The sequence below is a fragment of the Sceloporus occidentalis genome, unplaced genomic scaffold (assembly GCF_023333645.1).
Source record: "Sceloporus occidentalis isolate IW3139 unplaced genomic scaffold, rSceOcc1.0.p SCAF_218, whole genome shotgun sequence".
NCBI lineage: Eukaryota > Metazoa > Chordata > Lepidosauria > Squamata > Phrynosomatidae > Sceloporus > Sceloporus occidentalis.
In genome coordinates, this window is record NW_028317198.1 from 404628 (window position 1) to 424479 (window position 19852).

The window sequence follows — 19852 nt, forward strand, 5'->3', positions numbered from 1 at the left end:
TCCCTTTGCCCACCCCTCTACAGTCCACATCTCTCCCTCGCTTCTGCCATCATCCTACCTTAGCTCATATGCCATTATCACCTTTCCTCATACCCTCCCCACCACTAACCACTCTCAGATGAAAGCATCCCATCCTCACAAATTACAATCTCATTTGTTGTCTGTCTGCACTTACCTTTTTTCGAGACGCGTACAATGTTTCTGCTTAACACACTCAGCCATCGTCCTAATCAAGCCATTTGAAAGATCAACAATCTCTATAGATCATCTGGACCCTATCAGCTCATCCCCATCCAAGCAGTCATCTCCTACTGCTTCACTTCCTCCTCATCCACCCACTAGATTGTAAACTCACAAATGCAGGTCCCTCCTTTTGTACCAGTTTATTGTGATTTTAGCCCCTTATGGCATAATATTTCTGCGGTGTCATGGCAGACACATCACAGGAAAACGGTCAGTTAATGGGCAATGATGTGTCCGGCACAACATCTCATTAAATAATCTTAGAAATTCTTCAATAGAAGGCATTCTGTGGCACAGAAGACACACCCCAGGATACACTGTGACCACTCCGGAGAGTGGTTACAAGTGCTATTGCAAGAAATTTTGCCTCTTGCAAGATGGTCGCACCCATTAAAAAAAATAAACAAGTTTCCAAGAGGTTCTCTCCATATCCCCCTGGAAGGAGAAGGTGTCTTTTCCCAAGTCTTTGTAGTACAGAAATCCTTGAGAGACTTTTCAGTTAGTGATTAATCTAAGGCTTCTAAGGTCACTTTATCCATGTTAGAGATTCTCTCAGGGAGAGTTAAAGGTTACCCTGGACCTTAAGAATGCATTCCTTCTTTGTACCTATTCAAAAGGAATCTTAGAAGTTTCTGTCGGTGGCAGTAACTTCTTCTACAGGGATCCTCCATCAGCAGTTTTAAGCTTTTTCCTTTCAGACTTACCTCAGCCCTAAAAGTATTTACCACAATCATGGTGGAAGTTTTGGCTGTTCTCAGAAAAGAAGGTTCTAGTGGCAAGTTCTACGGAACTTCGAGTTCTCCAGATACAGAGGACTGGCTCTTCTTCAGAACCTGCACTGAATTATAGCTTCCAAAAGTCATGTCTGCAACCAACCAGAAGAGTAATCTTTTTGGTTTGATAATACGACCCTGCAGAGGACACTTCTCCTGGAAGAGAAGATCCAGAAGTTAACCAAACTTACTCTTGCCGTTCTGCAAACAACTATCACAGTTGTAGTCTGGAACTATTGATGAGACTCTTAGGAGTGATGACCTCAGCCAGGCAGGCTCATTTTTTTGGCATTACTTCATATGCAACATCTTGAGCGTTTAATCCTTAAAGTGTGGGACCAGTCGATTGCTTTTCTGGAAAAGAGATTTGTGCTTCATATGTAAGTAAGATGCTCCCTGAGGTGGTAGTTACAAAGAAAAAGACTGACGTAGGGTCTTCAGTAGATTGAGCCCAGCTGGTATGTCATTTACACGCCAGGGCTGAGCGCATACCTGGAAGGGCATTTCCTACAAGGTCAGAGGCCTACCAAGGAAAGCTGTTTTTACATCAATTTTCTGGAACTGCTAGCAGTCTGGAAAGCTCTTCAGGCCTGACAGACGTGAACGCAGTAAAGGTGCTATCAGACAACCGCACTGTGGTAGGATACTTGAAGCGTAAAGGAGGTACAAAAAACTTTCTATTGGCAATATCTCTTGGCTTTCAAAGGGAAAGAATATATGAGCTGATTTTCTCAGCAGAAGACCCATTCTGCCCGGAGAATGTAGTCGAAACCACTTAACCTTCCAGAATATTTCGGAAAAGTGAGGCACGCGATATAAAGCTCATGGCCTCATCTACCAATAAGAAGGTGAATTAATTATTCTCTCTGTCTACGGTAGGTCAGCCCTTAGCCATGGATTTTCAAGATGGGTTATATCCTCCACTACCGCTAATAACTTAGGCCCTGAAAAAGATCAGAGTAGACAAGTGCCTTGTAATACTATTAGTTCTAGATTGTACCAGGAAGATCTTATACCCAGAGCTAATTTGTCTGTAAATGACAGAACCCATAACCTTGGAAGTCACGCCAGATCTTCTACAGCAAGATCCAATCTGTCATCCAAATCCAGTACATCTGAAGCTAATGGCCTGCCTTTTTAAAAGCAGAAATTAATTAGACTTGATCGTTCTGAAGAAGTTGTCAAAATTGCGTTACGGCAATTAATTGCGTTAATCTTTGGCTTAAGCCCTTCTTGCTGGCGACCTCTTGAATTCAGCCCTTCAGAAGCCATCTAGTTAAATTTAAAATTTAGTTCTGACTAGTCTAGTAAAGGCTCCATTCGAACCAGTAGAAGAGGTCCCTCTGAATGCTAGTGGTGTTGATGTCAGCCAGGAGAGTAGATATAGAGATATAGACCATGCCAACTTTAAGTCTTTACCTTACTTTTTTTTTGTAGAATAGTGTTTTTTACGTACCTCTCCGGAATTTATACCAAAGGGTTTTTTTCTCCTTTCCATTTAAAACAAGATATTATCTTACCTGTATTATATCCAAATCCAAGGAATGACAGATAATGTCAGTTTCATTCTCTGGATCTACTCAGATGCTGAAAGATCTACCTGTAGAGAACTGCTTCTTGGAGAAGCTAATCTTTTTGTGGCTTTCGCTGGACCTAGAAATGGTCTATTGCTCAATGGACAATAGTTTAATATTGCAAACACAATATTTAAAGTTAAAGGTACAACCATTTTTACTGAATTTTTACAGTTTTGCTAAAAATTATGGAGCCTAACAATCAAACGGGTAAAACCAGAAACCTGTTCTCCACTCCATAGCGATGGGTTTAAAAGTATTTGTTGTTTCCAAGGCTTTGCATTCCCACATGCTAGCGGGGAATGCACAAAATGGCGGTCACACACTTCTGTGATGCCAGACCGCATAGCAAGTCCCCGCCTCTGTCAAGGCTCTGTTGACTGCTGCAAATTTGTCTCTTCACAAGTTCATGTAAAAACAGTTGCTACATTGACATTGACAAACGTTTTTTGTTTTGTTTTATCCTGGATGTTTGCACAAAATAGGGAGCATGTCTCTTGGGTGTGTCTGCCTCATATAAGCCAAAAATGTCTATTCTCCCAATATTTTGTTTTTTCAAAACTTATTGCGTTGCTAATAGCCTCCCTTTGTGTCTAGACCCACCCCCTTGTTAACTACTCCAACAGGCTTCGGTAGGCTACCCTGAATAAGATTCTATCCCTTCACTAATTACGTGGGCCTTCTTTTTACTCCAGAATATTTATTGTTTTTAATACATCCTAATACTTTGTTTGCCAAGCAACAGTTGATGTGTTTCAGGGTTCTCACCCTTCCCCTGCTCCACTACTTTCTTCTCCGCTCAGTACAAGTGCACCTCAGCTGATGACTAACAAGCAGTCTTTCCTTCTCTGTCTCCATGGTTACCTGTTAATCAACCAGCCCCTTCCTTGCAGTATCTCTCTGTCATTGCATTGTCTCTGACTGCTTTGTGCCTTCTCCATTAGTGTGTGGTTTTTATGTGTATGATCCTGCCTGGCTGACTTCCCTTCTCTGGTTTTTGATCCTGATTACGTTCCTAACCACACCCACCTCTGGTATTCTGATCCTGCTTTGTTCCTGACTCGCTGACATCTCGTATCCTGATCCTGGCTCTTTTTAATAAAGTTGCTTTAACTGCACGCAAAGCTTCATTTTGAATTGTGGTTCCTGACACTATGCAAAGACAATGAATTCAGATGGTGCTGATACAGTTGTGCTCAAATGTTTGCATACCCTGCCAGAAATTGTGAAATGTTGGCATTGATTTTGAAAATGATAGATCATGCAAAAAAGCAGTATTTTATTTAAGGCTAGTGATCATATGAAGCCATTTATTTTCACCAAGTTGTTTGGCACCTTTTTAAATCATAATTATGATGGCCCTGATTGCAATTAGTGTCTGTGTATAAATAGTCAATGAGTTTGTTAGCTCTCACGTAGATGCGCTTAGCAGGCTAGATACTGAGCCATGGGGAGAAGAAAAGAACTGTGAAAAGACCTGCGTAACAAGGTGATGGAACTTTATAAAGATGGAAAAGGATATAAAAAAGATATCCACAGCCTTACAAATGCCAGTCAGTACTGTTCAATCACTTATTAATAAATAAACAATTTGGGGATCTATTGATACCAAGCCAAGGTCAAGTAGACCAAGAAAGATTTCAGCCCCAACTGCCAGAAGACGACATAGATCTTTCAAGGAACACAATACAATTATGCTTGAACTGCATGGTCAAGTTGCCAGAAGGAGCCTTTACTGCACCGATGCCACCAAAAAGCCCTGTTACAATATGCCAAACAACACCTTAACATGCCTGGCAGCTTCTAGCACACTGTAATTTGGAGTAACAAGACTAAAATAGGCCAAGTAAACCCTCCTGGTTACAACAGAAAAAGGTAAAGGTTCTGGAGTGGCCATCAGTCTCCTGACCGTAATATCATCGAGCCACTCTGGAGAGATCTTAAACATGCGGTTTATACAAGACGACCAAAGACTATGCATGACCTGGAGGCGAATGGGCAGCTATACCACCTGCAAAAATGTGGGGCCTCATAGACATATGCTACCAATTCTCCAAGGGTATGCAAACTTTTGATTTGCAGCATGCACGGAAGCCTCGCAAGTGCGGTGCATCAAAGATCACGGTGGTGGCAGGCTAAAACAGCTTAGGAAGCGATCTGAATCACTTCCTAAGCATAAACTGTGTTGCTTAAAAGGAAAAATGACGAGAAAAACTTTTCCAAAGCACAGCAACAGCAGAGCTCAAAAGCCTCTGGACAGATCTTTGTGGTCCAATGAAAACTTTGACTCCAGGAAAGAAGAGGTATTTTCTCACTTTCATTGATTACTAGAGAATTTTTAACAATATCTGGCTGAAGTAAATAACAAATTTGACAGAATTCCAGGTATATTGTGTACAGACAATGGAACTGAATATACAAGTGGTATGTTCCAGACTACTGTTCCCTACAACCCAGAACAAAACAGGGTCGCAGAAAGAAAGAATGAACTGTAATCTATGAGAGCGTGGAAGGAGCATGCATTTTGATGCGGGTATTTCAAACACATACTGGGGAGAGGCAATTATGACAGCGTGCTATATCCAAAATCGCTTACCAGGAAAAGCAATGAGAAAACCCCACATGAATTGTGGAATGGAAAAACACCAGATTTTAGATATATCAGAATTTTGGAAGCAAAGCCTATGTGCACATTCCAAAAGAAAAACATACAAAATGGAATGCGTTACAGTGGGTTACAGTGAATCCCAAAAGGGATACCAAATTCTACATCAAGATACAAACACGGTTACAGTCAGCAGAAGTTTATTGGTGAAACTTCTGTGTTTAAAGTTACATGAAACTGTTCTGACAGAGAGAAACTCCATATCAGTGCTACAGGAAGAAGAGGAATAAATTGACACAGAAATAAACACTGATAATCCAAATGCTGAAAAAGAAGAAACTAAGCAACAAGTGACTTTGATTAGGAAAGTAAAAAGCGCATCCCAGCCAAATGCCTGTCATATATGGCTGACGTAGTCACATTCATGGGACGAGATACAAAGACTGCCAAGCAAAGTGCGTAAGTGCTGCCGGACATGGACACTTTCAGAGCCAACTAAAGGTATACCTTGTAGATGTTACATAGTACCTAGGAATCAACATACAACGCGAGGAGGACGGCAACTTCATTTTAAACCAAGATCTAAAATTTATTCAGCAATTCTTAAGCAATTTGGCATGACCGAAGCCAAAGAAGCGAGCACTCTCATGGGCAACAGCATATCTAAAGCTTTAAGGAGACAGAGACCTTCTCCCAACTAATGATACATATAGAGAAGCAGTTGAGGCACTTCTGTATATTGCAACCACCACACCTCTAGACATTGCAGACTCCATGTCGCTTCTCAGTAGACGCGTGAGCCACATGAAAGGGACTGGACTGCATGAGGTATCTCAAACAGACGAAAGACATGAGTTTGAAACTGTCTGCAACGGGTGACTTGAACCTCATAGAATATGTGGACTCTGATTGAGAGTATTGAGTTCACCTTTCCAAATATACAAGTGGTGACTAGTACAGATTAGGAAACAGTCCTATATCTTGGTTCAGCATGAAACGGATCTCAGTGGCTTTGTCTTCTACAGAAGCAGAATACGTATCTGCTGCCTGTGCCAGTCAAGAAGTTGTTTGGTTATGTAAGTTGCTTGAGGACAATCAAGGATGCATTAAACTTACATTCATGATTTGGTTGAACAAAGTGTGTTACGAGACTGAACATGAATGCTGATGCTATGACAAAGCCGCTCGCAAGAAACAGATTTGTTGAACTAAGTAAAAGTAACAAAATCTAATGAATACAAATTGGAGATTAATCTAGCCTTGGTGCAGAATTAATCTGAATTTTATTAAAGACAGGAGGCGAGTATTTTGCATAACTTCCTTTACTGAATAACCTCCAGCAGCAAAACAGTTAATGATAAAAGAACAATAACCAATAAGAACAGAACCCAAAGACCCTATAAATGATGCAAAGTCCGGTCACTCCTCCTCTTTCTTTGCCAGGATAAGCCGAACAGGAAAAAAAACAGGAAAAACAGCAACATCCCAGCATAAAACTCAACGAACAGGATCCACGAACACCCTAGACCGGGGAGGACCGGCCTGAAAAGGAGAATAAATACGTGAGACTACCAGGCAATTATAACAAGGAAAAAACATGGTAATAAAAGGAGAGACACATGAAACTAGTTATAAAACTGAAAAACACACCATGAAATCAATACTGTGAATAAACACATACAAATAACCCCCGAAAAGGCGAAACCAACGAAAAAACCCAGGGAGGGAAGACATAAAAGGGGGGGGGGGGAATACTCGCCTCCTGTCTTTAATAAAATTCAGATTAATTCTGCACCAAGGCTAGATTAATCTCCAATTTTACAGCAAGACAGGAGGCTTCGTATTTTGCAATTTTAACGCCCAACAATAAAACAAAGAAGCATGAGACTGGGGGCGAAAGTAAAAAGTCCGCAACGTGGACTCCCGAGACCAGTCTGCCGCCGACATGATGTCAGCCATGGAACTGCCTGCAGAGAAAGCCGCCGAAGCAGCCGCACCCCTAACCGAGTGAGCCCCAAAAGAGTCCGGAACATCAGCCAACTGAAGGATCCAGCGAATCCACCTGGCCAAGGTGGGACTCGAAACCGGGCGAAAAGGTCGAACATAAGAGATGAACAGAGGACCCGAACCAGGGGAACGAAAAGGTTTAGACGCGTGAATGTAAGCTAAAACGCAACGCGCCACACACAACCGAGGCCTGTCCGGGAAATAAGGATAAGAAACCGAGGACGACTGACATTTAGTCCGGCGTGAGACGCGAACGGAAACACCCGTAGGGGAAAAAGAAGAAACATCAAAGGCCAAAACATCTGAAACTCGACGGAATGACACAAGACAAAGAAGCAAGGCAAGCTTGGCAGACAATTGATGTAGGGACAACCGGTCGTTGTCTGGCCAAAGCTCCAGGAACTCAAGGACCTTGGAAACATCCCAAAAAGATGCATAGCGAGGCAAAGGGGGTCTGGAAGACCGAATGCCACACAGGAGCCGACAGACCGCGGGGTCTTTACCGACCCCCAAGGCCCGCCACGGGAACGTGCGCAGCAGAGATGGCCGACCGAAATAGGTTGATGGTCCTGTACGACTTCCCCTGGGAAAAAAGATGAGCTAAGAAATTTGACGATCGTTATAGGGGCCGTAAAGGGATCACAACGCTGTTCCATACACCAGCGACTCCAGACCTTCCAAGCCTGGAGGTAGGATTTACTGGTGCCAGGAGCCCAGGATCCCCAGAGTAGATCTTGAGCCGTTGCCGATAAACCTGACATGTCCCAGGATCCCCGGAAACTGTCCAGGCCACCAGGGACAGGCGATCCTGCAGGACCAGAGGGTGAGGATACCCTTCTGGGTCCAGCAAGAGGTCCCCCAACGATGGAAGAAGAAGGGGATCCGCATAAGACAGCTCTAGGAGCAACGGGAACCAAGGTTGAGTTCTCCAGAGGGGGGGGGGTCAGCAGAACGATCGTCACACCCTGACGAGCTAGGGTGTGAAGAGCCCGAAGGATCATGGAGAACGGGGGAAACGCATAAGCTCCCCTGGGAGGCCATGACTGAAGGAACGCGTCCGCAGCTAGCGAGAGCGGATCCGGCAGCCAACTGAAAAACGCTGGAGTCTGACAGTTGGTCCGGGACGCAAATAGATCCAGATGAAAGGGACCGTGTCGAAGCTCGATGGCGTGAAAAACCGAGGGGAGTAGACGCCAGTCGCTGGGGTCCCTCCAGTGGCGCGAGAGCCAGTCCGCTACCAAATTGTCTGTCCCGGGTAGATACTCCGCCCGAATGGACAGATGATTGTCTAGACAATATTGATAGAGATCCTTGATAAGCTCGGTCAGAAGTCGCGAGCGAGAGCCCCCTAGGCGATTGATGTACCTCACCGCGGACACGTTGTCGCTGCATAGAACCAGGGAGCAGTGCGTAAGGTTTTTGGTAAAACTGCGTACCGCAAAGGAGCCAGCTATAAGCTCGAGACAATTGATGTGAAAGCCGCGCTCCTCCGAGGTCCACAGGCCGCTCCCCAGCCCAACAGACTGGCGTCGGAGTCCAGAACGAAGTCCGTAACCGAACCAAAAATGGCACGACCGTTCCAGGCCTCCAAGTGCCCCAGCCACCAGCGGAGTTCCAGACGAGCTTCGTCGGAAAGAGTGATAAGGTGATCGTAAGAACCCGACGTGCGAAGGTGGAAAGTCTTTAAGCACTGGCGGGCCCGGAAAGAGAGCCTGGATAGATGAGGACAGGATGCCAATAACCCTTGCGAGGTTCCGAAGGGAAACGCAGCGACGACTGAGCAGGCGACGAATCTCCTTCTTTATAGATTGGACCTTTGCGGCCGGTAGTCTGAGTACCGCTGCCACAGAATCCACCGTGAAACCCAGAAATTGGACAGTCTGGGGGGGGGGGGGAGAGGACTTCTCCACATTGATAACGAACCCTAGATCCTGAAGGAGACGGACCGTGGTCGAGGTGTCTCGAAGGAGGGTCTCCACGTCACCCGCCATAAGGAGGATGTCGTCTAAATAGATAATGGTGCGGATGCTCCTCGTACGAAGAAACTCCATAACCGGCTTTAGTAGCTTCGTGAAGCACCAGGGAGCCGAGCTGAGGCCGAACGGGAGACAAGTGAACTGCCAAAGGTGGTTTCGCCAATGGAACTGCAGAAAACCCCTGTCGTCCAGGTGCATGGGAACGGTAAGGTAGGCGTCCTTTAAGTCGAGCCTCGTAAACCAGTCGTTGGTATGTAAGAGGTCGCGGAGGAGATGGATACCCTCCATCTTGAAATGACGGTAAACTATGAATGCGCTGAGGGCCCGCAGATTTATGACGGGGCAAAAGTCTCCCGACTTCTTGCGCACTAGGAAGATGTTGCTTAAGAAACGCCCGTTCTATAGCCCCTTTGTCCCGAAGCAAGCAGAGTTCTGAATGAATGAGGGCGGCCGCTGCGTGCGCAAACCGAGGGGGGCAAGGAGGAGACGCCGGGGCCGAAACGAGCTCCAGACGAAACCCTAGGACCGTCTGAAGAACCCAGGGGTCCGAAGAAAGGGCTGACCAAGAATGGAAAAAATGTCCTGCCCGCAATAGGTAGAGGATAAACAGGAGTGATTCTTACCTGACGCAGTCTTCCCCCTGAAGGACGAAGATCCTCTACCACGGTAGGCTCCACGCTGGAATGGTGTGTGGAAGCGGGACCTGAAGGTGTTGGCCGAGTCCTGGTATCGGGGTCTTGAGCCGAAGGAGGCTGATCTGCTGGCGAAAAAAGGGTCGCCGGACCTGAAGACATTCTTCAAAGATGTCTGCGCCTTCTCCAAGGAGGTGAAGACTGTAACGTGACGTGTGAGATCCTTGAGGAACTTTTCTCCAAAGAGCAATCCGTTCGCTTCAGGACCCAGCTCCTTGGGAGCCAACTCCACTAACTTAGCATCGAGCTTGAAGAGAGCCGCTTTACGGCGCTAGGCTGACAGGGCACAGTTAGCATTCCCCAGAAGGCATAGGGCTCTCTGGGTCCATTCGCGGACCAAATGAGGATCCAATGGAGATCCATCGAGAAGGGCCTCGTCCGCCATCTGAAAGATGTGTGTAAGAGGACCCGTGACATCCAAGAGCTTGTCTTGAGTGGAACGCAGACCAAGCTCAATCCCCTTCCTGGGGTCGAACTCAGGAGTACTGGTGACCTTAGCGGGAACGGTTGGCCTGGGGCATTCTGACCGGAGCTGCCAGCGAACCTCTTTATCCAGGGGTCTGCGGATCCAAAACTTGATAAACTCCGCAATGTGATCCGATGGGGTCCATTCGGTGGAGCGTGGATGACGTATCGATCTGGGGTCAAAAAGTGGGACGCCCATCTCATCGGTGACCTCAAAAGGTTGATCCTGCTTGGAACAGGAGGGTTTGGGGTCGTCAGGTGGCAAAACGGGAGCCAAACAGGAAGGAGAGCCGTGACCAGAGGAGCCCATCTGATACTCATCCAATATCTCGTATTCTGCCTCTAGGTCGGCTGATGGCGACCCGGGATCTGTGACAGGCCTGGATCGCTTCAGAGGAGCCTTGCCCTTGTCTGAGAGGGATGGGGCAGTCACCCAACTACGTTTGCGGGATGTATCCCAGTCTGTGGGGGAGATGGAAACCCCATTATCAGATTCCTCGGCGTCTGCCGGAATGACTGCCTGTCCCGGGTGGACTTGTTGAGCTTCACCCAGAGCAGAGGGCAGAGAGGCCGCTAATGCAGCACGAAGCCATGCCTGAAAAGCTGCAGGGATGGGTGTCTCCGAATCATCCGCCATAATGCCCAATGTGTTATCTGAAACACATAAAAGGGAAATTGTAAGAGAGAGGCAAGGATAAACCGCTTGTATAGTGGGGACTAGCTCCTAAAAATAATAAATATATATAGCGGTAGCACAGAGGCGGGAAAGAGGGGGGTCACCCCCACCAGACAGCAGAGGGGTTCACCCTTGCAAATAAAAGGGCACGTGACCTGCGCAACTCAGACTTGTGTAAAAATGCAGTGATAGAATGTTGCCACTGCTCTTAAGATTTCGAATTTTTGTCTGCCCCGTTACCCCACCCTCATTATTATGTCTTTCCCCCTATTGTCTTGATGTATTATGTTTATCCATGTTTTCAAAAATTTTCAATAAAACTTTAATTCACCTAAAAGGGCACGTGACCCTGTACTAAATGGTGGGTCCAAGACCCAAACAACATAAGAGCCGGAAGGCAGTAGATAGCAGAGGGGTTCACCCTAGCCAGCATAAATGGAGGGGGTTCACCCCAACAGGCAGGCAACAATATGGATGTAAAATGCAGGCAGGCTTAACAATTATAAACAGGCGTAGGTTAAAGTAAAAAATATATAGAAACTGAAAATTAAATAAATGGAGGAGCCGGGAATTGAACCCAGGGTCCTATGCATAAAAGACATGCACAGTACTACTGTGCTACGGAAATCAAAATGGCCGCGCCGCGCAACAAGGAAGGCTGAACGAACCCACTGCGCGGTCTCAGATACTAGAGACCACGGGGCTGGGAAGCCAGCTGGGGAAAAAAGAAACTAAAGTACCGCGGCCGGATTGCAGACAAATAGTCTACAATCCGAGACCGCGGCTAAGGAAAGGTTGAGCGATCCCGCCGCGCGGTCCCAATCAGGGACCACGCGGCTGGAAAGCTCAGCCGAGGGAAAAGAAACCGTCGCGGGACGACACAGCCGCACGCATGGAAGCCGGCGAAGTCGCGTCACGCGGCAAAGAAGCCGCGGCACGACTGCGAGAAGACGTAGGCCCACGTGACAGTCGTGTAGATAAACGACGTTGACACGCGGGCAGGAAGGCAATCAAGTAGGAAAAACAAATCAGGTAGGAAAAAACAAATCAAGACAACCAAATGACTAAAACAATTCAAATAATAAAGGTTGGACGCAGCAGAAAAATTAAGAAAATTATATGAAAACCAAAGAAAATACAAAATAGATCAAAATGCAAGCTAACACCAAAATGGTAATAAAATCCCAAATAACAATGTACTAGATCAGGGGTGTCCAAGTTTTTTCTGCAGTGGGCCACTTCATCAGAATTTATACAAAAAACAAGATACTGTCTGCGCTTCTCACCCTAATAAAGTTGGCAACAAATATATAAACATAATATAAATGAGAGCATAATTAAGCTCACCCGCCACGTCAAGGCACACTCTCAATAGGGTGAGAACCTACTCTCACCTCCTACATAGTGGGCACACAAAGCAGTTTATACTGCTACCAAAACCAGATTAATGTGTTGGGGGAGGTGCAATTAAACCTCCTCCCATTTAACCCCTGGACAGCAAGCTGCAACCAGACTGATGAGGAGCCAACAACCTCAAATACGTGCAAACAGGGAAAAGAAAAAATGTCGGTGCGCTAAGCTAGTCTCAGGCTCAAATAATACAAATGTATAATATGAGGCCTCATATTATACATTTGTATTATTTGAGCCTGAGACTAGCTTAGCGCACCGACATTTTTTCTTTTCACTTCATCAGAATTGTATACTCATTTTTCACTGTGACAAAAAATATGGCCTTTAATAAAATATGCAGATTAAAATAAAGTAAAATGACCCAAAACCTTTACTCTTCCTCTCACTGATTTCTGGGCCTTGAAAGTTTTGCGACTACAAATTCAGGATTCCCTAGATTTATTCTAGGGATGAACTAAAATGAAAATTCTGGACCAAAACATTCAGGGTTCACTTAGCCAAAACCGAAAATGACCCCCAGGTTCCAGCACTTACACATCCATGCTATCACACACACACACACACGCTCATTTATTCATATAATCATTCATTCACAGATTCATTCCCTCAATCACACACACTCATTCAAACACCCTCCCCACCCCCTAACCTGCACTGCAGCTCCTCGATGCCGCTCACAGACTTCAGCAGGGGGCGCGGCCTCCCTCTGCCTTCTCTGCTAAAGCACAGAGGAAGTAGGATGTCACGTGAATTCCGCTTCCTCTGTGCAGTCCAGAAGACCCTCCCACAAGTAAGTAGCAGGGCTTGAGGTGCGGCTCGCGTAAGATCGGTTGCCCTGGCTGCCGATCTTACGCGGGCCGCACCTCGAGGTCTCGCGGGCCGCATGTTGGACGCCCCTGTACTAGATGGAATATAAGTAATCGGCCTAGTGTAATAATGGCGAATAAAATGGAAGGTTCTCACCTGGAGGCTAAGCAGCAAAGAAAGAGGAGGAGTGACCGGACTTTGTATAATTTATAGGGTCTTTGGGCTCTGTTCTTATTGGTTATTGTTCTTTTATCATTAAGTGTTTTGGGGTTGGAGGTTATTCAGTAAAGGAAGTTATGCAAAATATGAAGCCTCGTGTCTTGCTGTAAAATTCAGGGGGGGGAAAGACACATAAGGCAATATCCCTAAATCCAGAGCCATGGATCTTGAAAATAATACAACTGTAATCTGCCAAAAAAGAGAATTAAAAACCCTAAAACACACCATCATATTTAAAATCGGAAGGCACTATCTTCTAAATAGTGCCAGGTCATGATCTTCGTCAATTCCACTAGGAAATAGGGTGTTATGACAAAAAGGGAATTACTGTTAAATTTAAGATTAAAACGTATAAAAGCTCTGGTTTTTAGCTATTTGTGTGAAGTATATAGAATCATACTTTAAATTTTTGGTAGTAGCTGCATGTACTCTAAAATGAATAAAGCCTTGTTGGAACTTTACATTATGTGTTTTTGGTTTATATAGGTATGCAGTCCCACCTGAACATGGCAAAAGGCTTGAGCGCCTAGCAAAAGGTGAGACTTTTTACAGTTACAAAAACCAATACCATAATCGATATGTTGATTATGCCCTGAGAAACTGCCTCCTCGTTAAAACTTTTTTTTATGTAATGGCACAATGATTTTAATATATTTAAATGGCATCCTGAATAAACTAGTTGAAGGAAACTTCTAATATAAAATATAAGGTATAAACATTTGAAAAAGAAAAAAATACATATTAATTGTTGATCAAGACCCATTTGACATATCTAGCATTGAGTAAGATAGTGATAAATTCAGTATTCCATGAAAATGAAGAGTTCCTGGTCAAGTCAAATGAGGTAGCTCAAAGTCTGATCATTTAGGCCCTACTTGGCTTTTTCATTTTTGAGAAGTAGCATCCCTGCTTCCTATCTGAACAGTTCAGAGGCTAAACTAGTCTCTGATGTGTTTAGTGCAAAATGCACTTACAGCTACCTGAGTGAAATAGCCATCTTGGATGAGTTTTCCCAAGTTCAGGTTGTGAGCCAAGTATGCCTGAAGCTGCAAATTCATTAGTGTATTAACAATTGACTTGCAGTTTAACTTGCAATATAGCGTGCTTATTGATTACAAATTGATCATACACACTGTTGTAAAAAATTGAGGGCAAGCATTTATTTTGATGTGGCTTCATTTTGTAACAATTATCCCAAGCTTTTGCTACTACTAATTTAATGGAACCAAACAAGCTGAAGGCCACCAGTGAAAATAATATATGTTGATAAATACAAAAATATACTTAATATTGTCACTTCAACGATTGTTCAGCTGGGCTTATTCTTCTTGAAATGCAGTACAGGTATAGAGAGAAAATAAACTTACAATAGTGCTCTGTGTATATAAAAAAACACAGAATCCAAATGCTCACTTACAAAATAGGGAGCAACGTGTCTAAACTGCGTATAGATAGGCTCTTATATTAGGGAGCAATTTGTTGCTTGCTAAATCGCATGTAGCTAGGCACCCCACAGGTTTAATGTCCAAAGGGCTAAATGAAGAAAATCTGACTTCACTTGGCTGGCCCTGTGTAGTTAAGTCCACAAGATTTCCTCTGTCATCGCCAACTGAATTATGCATTATATAACATCAGCTTAACTATTCTTGTTAGAGAATCTTGCCAATTTTCACCCTTCATAATGAATAGTAACGTTAAAAACCACAACTCTCCCATCAGTGAATTAACCCGTTTGCGGTGGTTTTTGTAGGAACTTTCTTATTCTGTTCTTTCTTGTTTTTTACATGGCAAATATATATCCAATTAAAACATCATATGCATTCCCTACCCATCTGAATTGGTTAACTTACATAACCCTACTTTACCTCAGGTTTCTTTCCTGGTAGCTCACAGGGTTGTGATGCTTTCTTGCGACATAAGATGACTCTGATTTCTCCATCCATTCTGAAGAAGTATGGGATTCCTTTTGACAGGGTGAGCAGTATCTGCTAGGATATATTCAAGTATATAAATTATGACTGTTACTTTTGACTAATTTTATATGACAAATTTACTTTATTTTTAGATAACACAAGAAGCAGGTGAGTTCATGATCACATTTCCATATGGATACCATGCAGGATTTAACCATGGATTCAACTGCGCAGAGTCGACCAATTTTGCCACACTGCGCTGGATTGATTATGGGAAAATGGCTACTCAGGTGGGGTTACTTTCATTGCTTCATCCAACATATGTTTCATACATCTCTGTCTGTACTAATTTGTTCATCTGTCCTGGAATCAGGGTTTTTGTGCTATATCTCCCTTTTCCCTTCCTTCCAGTATTTCACCACCTTTTCAATGCCCACAGTGCACATGTCGTAAAGACATGGTGAAGATTTCTATGGATGTATTTGTGAAAGTGCTGCAACCTGATCGATATGATCTGTGGAAGCAGGGAAAAGACAGCACTGTTCTGGACCACCTCAGACCCACGGAATTCAGCAGCCCTGAATTGGAGACCTGGAGGGAGAACAGATTTCAGCTGAAGGCGAAAGTTGGCCGCAGGTAACATATAGACAATAGTAAGCAACTGTTTTAGTCTAATGAGGTCATACTAAGTTATTATTTGTACTGCAAGAGCTATAGAGCTCTATTCTCTTGTTTCCAGCTCTTCAAGTGAGAAATAAATGTATTTACTGTCTGTTAATCAAAATTGGTCACTGCACTTTTTGATTCACCGTTTATACCTTCACTTCAGACCCTATAAGAAACGTTCCCAGCCTCGCAGGCACAAGACTCAAGATCAGAAGTTGCTCAGGGAATTGTTTGGTTCTGAATTGAAGCTTGAGGGGTCAGAGGAAGAAGGCAAAAAATGTGATGAGGATGAGACTAGCAAAGGCATCAGTGAAGGTATGTAGCGCACATATAGATAGATATATATATAGTTCAAGAGTTTTAGGCAGGTGTGAAACAATTCTGTGAAGTAATATTTTCAAAACATTTACATATTAATAGTTAACAAAATGCTAAATTAGTGAACAGAATAAAAATCTAAATCAAATCACTATTTGGTGCGATCACCCCAAGCCTTTTAACCCTATCACGACGATTGACATGCCAGACATGCCTGGCACGTCATGACTTTAAAAGGTTGTAAAAAGTGATCACTTTCTTCACCCAAACGGTGTTGCTGTAATGCTAATGTTGATGCATTCGGCCCCGTGTGGCCCCTCCTGCGGGAACAGGGCCCTCCATTCCTCTTGTTTCTGTATGTCAATTGCTTGTCATTTTGTACTTGTCGTTATCTGTACAATTTTTACCTTTATAAATAAAGTATAATAATAATAATAATATGTCAACATCCTCTATATATAATATGGTGACAGACACCTGATTTTTGGTACCTCAAGTCTTGGAGCAATATTGCCATTTTTGCTGTATGTCGGTTCAGTGATTATTCCCTTTTCCTGCGACTAGTGTACCCATACTGTTTTTTCAATGAGAGAGGGCTTTCTTTTGATACCACAGTTAGATAATTACCTGAGAATTTAGGATGAGAAATTTAGTAAAATAGCGAAAAATTTGAAAAAAAAAATTTTGTTATATATTTTCCCCTCTGAATCCTCACAAAATTAGGTAAAGTGATGGAAAATCCCCTCCAAATGTATCAATTCATGTGTCCTGATTTCTGAAATACCTCATTTATATAGGACATTACACATAGTACATTATTTTTTACAAAGCCATAGAATTAGGTATGATGGGATTGCAACTCTAATTTTAAACAAATAAACCAAAAATACCCACAAAAATATACATTTCTTTAAAGCAGACAACCAAGACTATCCTATCAGGGGTATTTGGGCACTCCTCATGCAGCTATTTGGTCACCAACACTTCTGTGTTGCTTAGAGTTTTTTGCACAGGGTTTGTCTTGCGGCAGAGAAACAGCCAAAATTGTGCAGCTGCATCTCCTGATTATGGAAATACCCCACATCCTTAGTTTCTCTCTCTCTAGAGGGCCATATCCATCCCTTACATATAGTACCCTAAAGGGTAGTATTTTTCAAACTTATGGCTTAAAGGGTGTGGGGGTTGTGACCGGGGCCAGGGGGTTATACCTTTTCTTTTAGAAGTTGTGCTAGGGCAATGGGATGTAAGGGGTTTTTTTTTTTTCCTTTTTTATTCTGGTTATCTTATATATATATATGTTATTAATGCCAGTGATGTCACAATGACATCACTTAGCTCACTTTATTATTTTTTTATTGTATTATTTTAGTATTTTTTTTTTATTGTTTTGTTTTTCAGCATGTGAAAAGAGTGAGAAACATGGACTTGCTCCGATGACCTTCCGGGTGACATCAGCAGTGATGTGACTCGGAAGGGAATGTCTGATCGGGCATTTTAAACTAACTGCTTTCCGGCGCTTGTGCCGGCAGCTGTTACAGAAAATCGGGGAAGCAAGGCTGACAGAGGGGAGCCTGGGCTGTCAAAAGACAGCCTAATCTCCCGTGTAGCAGAAAAGATGTGTCCCTGCCGCTGCAAGAAGGTAAACACGTACCGGTACGTCCATAAGGGTTTCTTGCGATGCGTTCTATGGACGTACCTGTACTGAGGGGGGACTGAAAGGGGTTAAAAGAGCTTAGGAGGCAATAAACGATCATTGATCACCTCCTGTGCTTAAACGGAGTTGCTGAAATTCAAGTATTCAGTGACACTGAAAACCCAGGACGGACTGTGATCACTCCAGAGAGGGCACAATCGCCACTGCAAGGGATTTTGCCCCTCACAAGATGGTGGAGACCTTTAAAAAAAAAAAAAATAATAATAATAAACAAGTTTCCAAGAGGGTCTCCCTGCAGGCTGAATACAGGTGCTCCATCCAACCATGCAAGTCAATGGAGACCAGCTTTCCAATAACAATGTGATTAGTAAAATAAATATAAAAAAAAAAATATTTGGTAACATAAAAAAACTATTCCCCACTGATGTCACCATCAGGGGACCCATCCAGTGCCAAAAGGAGTGTGTATATATATATATATATATATATATAAATTTTTTTATAAGCAAGTCCTAAAATAAGCACTATATCTTCTGGCAATGAAAGTACTGGCATGTTAAATGCCCATGGGGTGTTAAGTTTATAAAAAATGTGTGATTTGATGGGGTAAATCTAATTGGCCGGGTTCAAAGATGGGACAAGGGCACAGACTGGCCAGAAGTCCAAAATCCAAAGAAATGCACATCTCGCAAAGATGGTCTTTTACCTCCCAAATAACCCAACAAACTTATGCATGGGGAGTATCACTGTACTGAAGAGATGTTGATGAACGCATTTTGGGGTGGTGTTTGACAGTAACATATACCAGAAGCTGTAAATTGAAACCCCAATTAGAACGTGTGTGTGTGGAAAGAAACATATGAAATATACTACTGCAAACTTTGATGGTGTTTAACTGGTGTTAAAATTAGTGCATCGAAAGGGTTAAAATACCAGCATCTGAAATACCCAGAATGCTTGGTTGTATAGCGAGAGGTATTAGCAGTAGAAAGAGGGAAGTGCTCATGCCGTTGTACAGGTCACTGGTGAGACCTCACTTGGAGTATTGTGCACAGTACTGGAGACCGTATCTCCAGAAGGATATAGATATGTTGGAAAAAGTTCAGAGAAGGGCTACTAAAATGGTTCATGGATTAAAGGATAAAACTTACCAGGACAGGTTAAAGGATCTTAACATATATAGCCTGGAAGAAAGACAAGAAGAAAGAAAGAAAGATATGATAGAAACATTTAATACTTAAAGGGAATCAACAAGATAAAGGAAGAGAGTATATATATATATAAAACTACCACAACAAGAGGACATAGTCATGAGCTAAGGGGCAAAGGTTTAAAGGTAACATCAGGAAATATTACTTTACCGAAAGGGTAGTGGACGCATGGAATAGCCTTCCAGCAGAAGTGGTAGATGTTAATACAGTAAAGACATTTAAGCAAGCATGGGATAGACATAAAGCCAAGCTAGATTTCAATATGCCAAAATTCCAATTTGAAAAAACTTCCCAAATGTGGCCATTTACTCCCCAAACAACCCAACAAACCCATGCATGGGGGGTACCACTGTAGTCAGGAGATGTTGATGGGGTGTTGTTTGACATGTACCAGGAGTGGTAAATACATTCCCGTTTTTCTATATTCTGAGCTCAGTTCTCATACGAAGGAGTTGGGGCCATGTTGATTATTGTCCTTTCATTGATTTACATCCTTGCTTGTTTATTAAGGTCAAGGGCTAATTACATTTCCCTTTCATTCTTTCTTTCCCACCTCTCCTACCCCTTCTTTGTTCGAAGGCCTCATTTGTGCTTTCTTCTGTCTTGTATACCCACTCTTAGCTCAGATAAAGAAACCTAA

The 19852-nt window shown here is 43.3% G+C and overlaps 1 protein-coding gene across 1 annotated transcript in view; it reads left to right on the forward strand.

Annotated features, from left to right (window-relative positions):
* Positions 1-19852, forward strand: part of LOC149277329 (lysine-specific demethylase 4B-like) — a 98551-nt gene that overhangs the window by 48138 nt on the left and 30561 nt on the right. Inside the window, exons 5-9 of the mRNA XM_089503046.1 lie at positions 13937-13986; positions 15321-15424; positions 15516-15653; positions 15803-15999; positions 16193-16344. Of these exons, the coding sequence (XP_089359172.1) occupies positions 13937-13986; positions 15321-15424; positions 15516-15653; positions 15803-15999; positions 16193-16344 (641 nt within the window). The remainder of the gene's footprint in view (positions 1-13936; positions 13987-15320; positions 15425-15515; positions 15654-15802; positions 16000-16192; positions 16345-19852) is intronic.